This window comes from Hippopotamus amphibius, chromosome 6 (genome assembly GCF_030028045.1).
Source record: "Hippopotamus amphibius kiboko isolate mHipAmp2 chromosome 6, mHipAmp2.hap2, whole genome shotgun sequence".
Classification (NCBI taxonomy): domain Eukaryota; kingdom Metazoa; phylum Chordata; class Mammalia; order Artiodactyla; family Hippopotamidae; genus Hippopotamus; species Hippopotamus amphibius.
Genome location: NC_080191.1, coordinates 25,672,248 through 25,681,241, shown reverse-complemented (window position 1 = coordinate 25,681,241; position 8,994 = coordinate 25,672,248). Strand labels below are relative to the sequence as shown.

Here is an 8,994-nt window from a genome sequence, read left to right as displayed (position 1 = left end):
ATAGCTCTGAGGTAGCTACTATGCGCAGATAACTAAATGGCACTCAAACATATTAATTTTTGCATAGCTACTAAACAAAACTAGGATTCAACTTTAGATATGACTACAATTTTCATATGTTTTTAATTAGACCAACATAGGCACTGCCATACCGTCGATGAAATTTCAAAAAGAGAGGTTGGCACAATGATCAGATAAACTGCTTTTGTCAATAGCATTCAGGACAGACTTAGGTAAACAAATATCAGAAGAGAGAAAAAAGATGAAGAGATTACACTGACACCCCATCATCATAAAATTAAAATATCTGTTAAGCAACCTGAATTGTGAGAGGTGCTATGATAAAGGTTTTAATTCAATACCTCCTGATTTGCTTTCTTCATTATCCTCGTCCACCCTGTCTCCAAGGAAGCTATAGTGACCTTGCATGTCATTACCCATGTAGAGAAAGCCGGGTACCGAAATCTCTTTCCAGTCCTGACATGAGGGAATACGGATGTGTCTGACATCTTCATTTCCAGGAATGAAGCCAAATAGCTTCCTTATACGCTGCAGGATGAGGAACCGTGAGTGCTGCGCTGCCGCTTGTTCAAAGAGCTCCCTCTCATTGCGGAGGTGGTTGTTCCAGTAGCAATGCTGCAGAGAGGTGAAGGGAGAGCAGCATCTCACCAAAGAGCAGGAGACTAGGACAGCGATGGTTGCCAAGATGATCAAAATCCAGCCCAGCATCTTCATACAATTATTAAAAAGAAAAACAGAATATATATCGAATATTTAAGAAACAACCATGGTAGGAGGGATTCCTACAAAATGGAAACTAAAATGTGGATGAGAAACTTGATTTTCTAGTTTTCAGCATATTAACAGGTGCTATGCATTTGATCCCGGATGCAGGTGTGACAGAGGATATAGGTCCAACTATTTCAACTTGGTTTGGGGATTACAAAGGATTTTTGGTTTTGGGGATTTCCTAAGGATTTTGAAATGGATTCTAAGTACTGTCCTTGAACTGGCAGACACTATAACCTACCAATAACTTTTGCATAATGAACATAAACTACATGCTTTGATTTAGCTCGACCATCAGGTATAGGCCCATGTATTCTTTGGACACAATAAATATTTGATAATTATAGTGATGAAAATGATGATATAATAGATAATAATACTAGCTTCGTAAGGTGTCTTTAATGCTGTACCAGCAAGTATTTATTGTCATTTCTTCCCAGTTTGCTCTTTCCTTTTATTTTCCCCTTTTCATTTTCCTCCCCCTTCAAATAAGCATTTGCTAACCTGTTTTACGGTTGGTTTTTGAAATACACTTTGAAAGGAAAATGAACTAGATTTTATTTGCAACTATTTAGTTTCCACTTTTAAAGACTGACATAAACAGCTGTTTTCTATGTTTAGAATCCTTTTTCCCTTTTCATTATTCTTTTTTCAATATTTAGTGGTTGTATGTAGAGTAAGAGAGATGGGTTCCACACATTTAGGGAAGCCAGCAGTATGTAGCCACAGTCTGGGAGGTGAATCACAGCTTGTGATTCCAACAGGCCTGGAATTACCAGTGTGTGCACAGCAGGATGGCTTCACTCTAGAGAGGCTGAAACTTACAAAATGATACTCATCATTTCATGATGTAGCTTATTAGAGGCCAGCATGGCGAAGGAAAGGTTATCTTTGATGCCCATTAATTCACCAGCTATCATTTTTTGAGCCGGAGGTTGACCTCCCACCATGTGCTGTGCATGGTGTTTGGTTATTGAGACTCACCGGTGAATAATTTTAGATAAAAAAAAGTTCATTCTTTCCAACTCTGTAAGCCTAAAGAGGGAGACAAAATATAAAACCAAGAAATATGGTAAAATAGAATAATTTTGTTTTCGTTTTTGTTTGTTTGCTTTCAGCCACGCCAAGTGGCATGTGGGATCTTATTTCCCCAACCAGGGAGTGAACCCACGCCCCCTATAGTGGAAGCGCGGAGCCTTAACACTGAACTGCTGGGGGAGTCCCTAGGATCGTTTTTGATACGAGTAGACACAAAGCCCAAGGAAGCACAACGAAGAGAAATGAACTTAAGGGAGAAGAGTGTCAGGGAGCATTTCCCAGAGGAGATGATGCTCAGACTGAAATTATTAAGGACAAGTTCACCAGAGGCAAGAGGGCTGAGGAGAATTCTAATAGGGGAAGAAGTCAGAAAAATATATGTGTGAATTGTTGGGAGAACCTCAAGCAGTTGGATTCATAAGGTCATAGGAATCATGTGGGAAAATGGTCAGGGGGCAGATACTGAAGGATACCTTACGCCAGGCCAAGAATTTGGATTTGCGCTTAGGCTGGTAGAAAATCATTCAAGTACTTTATATGGACAGCAGCACAGGGTGAGGGTGGGTTGTGGGAGGACTCATCATTCAATTTGCACTTAGAAAGATGATTTTGGCTTGGGTATAGAAGATAGATTGAAGTGGGATGAAATTAACGCCCAGAAGATGTTTTAGAATGAGGTATGGGCAAAGACAGGATTTGAATGTAATATGATCTGATAGTCAACCCAGAATAATCCAACAAAAAGATGATTTGTATTCCTCAAATGAGACTGAAGTTTGAGGTAGTTGCAGAAGGTGGCCAGGGCAATAGAAACAGCATGATCTTTGGAGAGCTTGATGTGCCACTTATCATCTCTATAAATTTATGAAAGTTATAAACTCTTTGAGCTTCGGTTTCCTCATCTGTGAAATGGGGTTGATTATACCTGTCTCTTAAGAGTATGAGGATTAGAGTTAAGATACAAAATATCTATACACTATAGGATAAGCATCTCAAAAAATATTATTGTTGCCACTAAATCAAAAAACCCACTGGTACTCAGAGCTGTAAAACTGTCTTTTCACAGAAGTCTGTGTGTCATTAAATAAATCCTTTTATTTTGACCTTAAGAACATTTTACCATTGTGTATTACATTTTAGTTTTTTAAAGCAAGAACATTTTTTAAAACTAAAACTGCCCCATTGATTTTTTTTTTCACTTTTTGCAGCTCCTCTGCCTGAGCTAGTATAAATAGGTTGAGACAAATCCTTTCTTAATGGGATTTCTAATTTTGCTTCAACTGGTCCATATGTATACTTCAATATTCTGTGTGTTGACAGTAATTTTTTTCCAACTAAATACCATTAGCACTTTTAAATTTTAATAACTGAAAAGTGATGGGTCAAAACATGCCTTTGCAATAAATAGTTTAAAAATTAATGTGTTTTTCTCAATATTCTGTATTAACCTTTGAGGGAAAAGAATCAGAAAAAGAATGGATATAAATATATGTATAACTGAATCACTTTGCTGTACACCTGAAACTAACACAACATTGTAAATCAACTATACTCCAATATAAAATAAAAATTAAATTTAAAAAATTAATGTGTCCTTACTGAATTGCAGTGATTTTGAAATGTGTTTTTCCCCAAACCCCTTAGAGAAACTGATGAAAGCCAGTGATCCTTTCTGTACTGACAAAAATGTACTTTTACATGTTTAAATTTAACCTATAAACCCAGTAGGTTTAGGCCTTCCCCTCACTTCACTCCACCCCTCACACAAACCTATCTAAGGACACTAAATTTAGAACTATCATTGGTGTTTATTTTTAATCATAATTAAGCTTCCTGTAATTTTAGATGAGATTTTAACATATAAGAATGCATATTTAAGAATATATATGCAGAAAGATGGAATTTAGTAATATAGTAGTAAGAATTTTAATAATATCTAAAATTCATTGTTTTTAATACAGATTCGGAACACAATACTGAGCACTTTAGATGTATTAGCTTATTTATTACTCACTCCAACCCTATGTGATAGACCCTATTAATAATATCCCCATTTTACAGCTGAGAAAGTGAAGCATGGATGTTATTCAACTTTCCTGAGGTTTTGCAGGTTAATAAACGGCAAAGCAAGACAAACACAGGTCTGCTGACTCCAAAGCCCAACATCCTAACTATATTTATATAGCCGCTGAGTAGAAATCAAATTGATGAGTGGCATCTAGTTAGTGTTCTGCAATCAGGCAATATGAGAAACAACAGGAAGAGGAAATGTTTCCAGTGATTGTAGGTAATATGAGATAGCAGAGCAGAAGAATCAAGAACTTACTTGTGACTGGTATCTGTGCAGAAGAGCTACTTCATCACGGACCAGGATCATGTCAGGTGAAGCTGATTTGCGGCATGGAAACCCAGCTAGGATTTCTTCCCGTTTGCTGGCACTGAGATTGTCAAACACTCGGTAATGGTCCACAGGTGCGAGTTCACTTGCTGCACATTCGTAGTAGGTGCCTGTCAGCAGGGTCACCGCCAGCCACGTTAATGGAGCAACAAGTGCCCTCCCGGTGATGCTGAAGAAGCGAAGGCAAGCCAGCTTGCGCTCCAGGGGGCTGATTCTCCGAGGCGGAGGGATGCAGCTGCAGCAGTATGCATTGGTAATTGTCCACGTCTGGCTTCTCAGAGCAAAGCCAGCAACCAGAAGGATTAAGGCAGGAATGACTAGAAAAGCAGAACCATAATAGAAGTTTTTCCCCACCTGACAGGGACATCTGAATGTGAAAGAGGAGAAGAGCTGTTGCCCACCAAAAGTCAAAGCGGCAATTAAAGAATTGATCAATGTTCCACTTCTCTGCAGAGAAGATACAATATTGTTAAGAGCCGGGCTCATCGTTGGCAAGCTCTTACACACATCAGCCTGTAGCCCTTTCTGATCATTAGACTTCACCAGCTATAACCATTTTATGAGATCTTACTGGTTTAACTGGTTGTGTCAAGCGACCCAACATCCTTACATGTTTAAAGGCTTCTAGCATCTTTCCTTGTGTACTTTGTGAATCTGAGCTGATAAATTCACCACAGAGTGCAGCTGGAGGGACCTGAGGGAGAGACTCATCTGGTATGAGTTTCGGGGGAGACGTCTTCAGTGTATCTTTCTACTAAAATGAGGATGACTTGCTTGCAAAGCAAACTGCTGTCATCTTTCTATGTGCTGCTCTGTGTGACACAAAATGTTCCGCACTAGCAAATAAAGCATTGGAAGAAAAACAGAGAACATTCTTACTGGTCCAGGACTTTGTTACCATAAAATTGTGGCATAAAGAATAATGGAAATTATCTAATAGTAGAGCAATCCAAATTTAGGGCTGTCTGGAGCATCCATAACGTCAGAGTTCTTCCAGAAGATTCCAAAAGCTTTCCCAAAAGAGAAGACTTGGGTACCCCTAAACCCAAATCACAACAAAAACATTCTACCTTTGTGTAAAAATGTGTTTGTATTGACAGAATATAATGTAATAATGTGCTGCTTTAAAAGTTAAGTTGCAAATTTATTAATATGGTATCCTTTTGTTATGTGAAAGTATAATAGTTGGGTAATTAATAAAGTTATATAGAGAGAGACAAGAAATTAAATGATCAAGCATGTAAAATGTTATCTATATTTATTTAATTATCAAATTTTTTTGTATAATTTCTATATAAAAGGCCCTGGAGTAGGCTTGCTTTGCCTCCTAAAAAATAAGATATAAATTTCTCTTCTCAAATAAATCTCAACTGGCCTTGGTTAAATACATAATCAGTGAATTGAAACACAATGCTGAGGAATTGACCCAAAGTGCTGTATACAACGACAAAGAAATATAATAATGTACCTTAAAAAGCAGTTAAAGGAAATAGAAAACAGATTAAGCAACTCCATAATCTGTCTAACAGGAGTTCTGGAGGGAAAAATGAAGGGAGAGACAGAAAAGCAATATTTGAAGAGAAATAACTGAGAATTTTGCAGAATCAAAGAATCTTCTTACATCAGAAGAGTGTTATCCATTCTGAACAGTGTCACTAAAGATAAATTCGCATCTGGACACATCATAGTAAAACTGCAGAGTGAAAAATAAAGAGATAGTCTTAAAAGCTACCAGAAAGAAAAAACAGATAATCTACAAAAAGACAACAGACTGACAACACAATTCTCATCAGTAACAACAGAGACAAGAAGACAGTATCTTCAGAGTGCTTAGTACCAGCTAAACCATCATTCGAGACAGAGCAAAATAAAGACACATACAGACAAAGGGAATTTACAACCCACAGAACCTCAGTAAGAGGATTTTTGTTTGTTTGTTTTCATTATTTTTATTTCTTTGGCTGCATTGGGTCCTAACTGCAGCACATGGGATCTTTTGTTGCAGCGCAGAGGCTCTTCTTTGCAGTGCATGGGCTTCTCTCTAGCTGTGGGCTTGGGCTTAGTTGCCCCCTGGCATGTGGGATCCTAGTTCCCCGACCAGGGATCAAACCGGCATCCCTTACACTGCAAGACAGATTCTCAACCACTGGACCCCCAGGGAAGTCCCAGGAAGATTATTAAAGGATATATTTCAGCAAGGAGAAAAATAAACTGAGGAAAGACATGGGAGCAAAAAATAATGATGAGTAAAAATATATTTTTAAAGTTCTTTTATTTAATTATTAGTTATTTCTACAAATAACTCCTTTTTCTTTCAAAAGATACAACTAAGGTAATCCACAGTTATAATAAGATATCACTCTATACCTGCTAAAATGGCAAAAATTAAAAAGACACTCCATACCAAATATTGGTAAGGATTGCAGAGCAACTATAACTCTTATACACTGATGATGGGAATGTAAAATGAAAGAGCCACTTTGGAAAATTGTCAGTTTCCTTAAAAGTTACCTATATATACCTGCCATATAACACAGACACTTACCTCTTAGTTATTTACTCAAGAGAAATGAAAGCATATGTCCACATGAAAACTCGTACATGAATGATATAGCAGTTTTATTATTATAGCTGCACACTGGAAACAACACAAAGTCCATCAACAGGTGAGTGAATCGACAAACTGTGATCTATCCACGTAAGGGAATACTACTCAGCAAAATAAGCTATTGATATATACAACAAGAATGAATTGAAAATAATTTTCTGAAAGAAAGAATTCAGGCAAAGGAATATATAATGTATGACTACTGTATAAAATTCTTAAAGCTGTAAATTAATCTCTACTGACAGAAAACAAACCAGGGCTCGCCTAGGGAGTGGGAAGGAGGGATCAAAAGAGAGGAATTGCCAGGGGCTTGAGACAGCTCGTGGGGGGCATTGTCAGTTTGAACCACGGGATTTTAATTTACGGAAGTGACTGAGTGATAACACGGAGAGGCCAATGCCATTGAAAGAAAAACTTATTACTTACATTTACCAAGAGGAGGGGGTATGCCAGGCCACTCAGGGCCACATGGGGAAGCGCTACGTTTGGTCAGGAGGCAGAAAGGAGGAGGGAAAGTCTAGGCCAGAGCCTTCACTGGGGTTTCTGTGGGAAAGGAGAGGCAGCTCAGGGGAAACAGCTTGGGACTGGCTAATTTAAATAATTCCAGTGGGCTTCAGGGCATGGGGGGCTGCTGCTACTTGTCTCGTACCTGGTCCTGGGTTGATTTAGAGCAGAGGAATTATTGGCTTGGTGCGTGAGTGGTAGATAAAAGGGGGTCAGAGGACGGACCTTGGATCACGCAGGAGATGTAAACTGCGCTGGCCCTGTAGTTAATGGCTGCAAAATAGACAAAGAATCAGAGAAAACACAGTTATAAAGCAGGAGTGATGGAAATATTATGTTGATTAATTTGATGGCTTCAAGGGTGGATGCATTTGTGAACTTATCAGACTGTAAATCACTTACATTTCAATAAAGCAATAAAAATCTTAAGTATAATTATTAAACAATAGGAATACAGTACATAGATCATTCAGAAACAAGGAAATGAAAAGAGGATACTGATAGGAAAAGAGACAGTAAACAAAGGAAAGCGGGTGATAAAAAGAAAACACAAACTAATGGTAGAAATGAGACCAAACACATCCACAATTACACATACAAAATGTTTAAGTAGCTAACAATTACTGAGTGCTCACTACATGGCAGGCGCTGTTCAAGAACATTATCTTATTTAATTTCCACAATAATCCTATGATGAGGTACGAATACTATCCTCAGCTTTTTTACAGATGAGAAAATTGTGGTGTGAAGAGATAAAGGAAATTGCAAAGGGCCACACAGAGATGAGGGAAAGAGCCAGGACCAGGACCCAGGTGGTCGGCACATGCTTTTAACCGCCACGCTAGAGCTGGTGTAAACTCTCCTACAGAGTAATTAAAAAATAGAGTCATGCCACTTACAAGTGACACACCTAAAACTAGACCACACACAAAGCTTGAAGAACAAAAGTACTGAAACATATATCCCTGGAAATAATAACGTTAATATAAGGCAAAAGTGAGCTGAAGGGTCAAAAGGGCTAATTTTGAACACAATCATAAAAAAAGGAACAATCCATTATGAGATATGACAGTCATCAACGTGTATGTCTGTGACTATATAACTGAAATATATAAAACAAAAATATCAAATTACACGGAGAAACTCTTATAATCATGGAGATTTTTAACATATTAGAAATGATTGATTAAGTAAACATTAGAAAGAATATAAAGATGTGAAAGAATACAATTAGCAAGCTTTGTTTAAGACAGTGTTCTATACCCTAAAAATAGAGAGTAAACATTTTTATAATTTCCCCATAAATCATTTGCCAAAACATACTGATCATGTACGAGATTGCAAAGGAAATTTCAGCATTAATGTCTAATAACAAGGAAACAGACTGAAAATCCATGGGAATAGAATGCTGTAGCGTAGGGGCTGGCAATCTATAGATCAGGGACCAAAAAACCCACTGCCTGTTTTGCATGCCTTTTAAACAAAGAATGATTTTTACATTTCAAAATGGTTTGAAATTTTTTTTTAATATTTTGTCGTGTGAAAATTACACGAAATCCAAACCTGAGTGTTTGTAAATGAAGTTCTATTAGTACGTATCCACACCTGTTCCTAAATGGTCTACGGCTGCCTTCCCATCACCACAGCAGAGTACGTA

General features: G+C 37.7%; 1 protein-coding gene across 1 annotated transcript; it reads right to left on the bottom strand.

The window, feature by feature from the left end:
• Window positions 1-210: 210 nt before the first annotated feature.
• On the bottom strand, window positions 211-4,711 carry CALHM4 (calcium homeostasis modulator family member 4). The gene is made up of 2 exons (XM_057740292.1): window positions 4,154-4,711; window positions 211-729 (listed from the first exon to the last, which is right to left on the bottom strand). The coding sequence occupies exons 1-2, from the start codon at window positions 4,709-4,711 to the stop codon at window positions 337-339; spliced, it is 951 nt and encodes a 316-aa protein (XP_057596275.1). The 3' UTR covers window positions 211-336.
• Window positions 4,712-8,994: the final 4,283 nt, after the last annotated feature.

Coding starts and splice junctions, on each gene's coding strand:
- CALHM4 (XM_057740292.1), bottom strand. CDS start 4,711: ATGAGCCCGGCTCTTAACAATATTGTATCTTCTCTGCAGAGAAGTGGA. Junction 730..4,153: donor TGCACAGATACCAGTCACAA/GTAAGTTCTTGA, acceptor AATTGTATGAAG/ATGCTGGGCTGGATTTTGAT.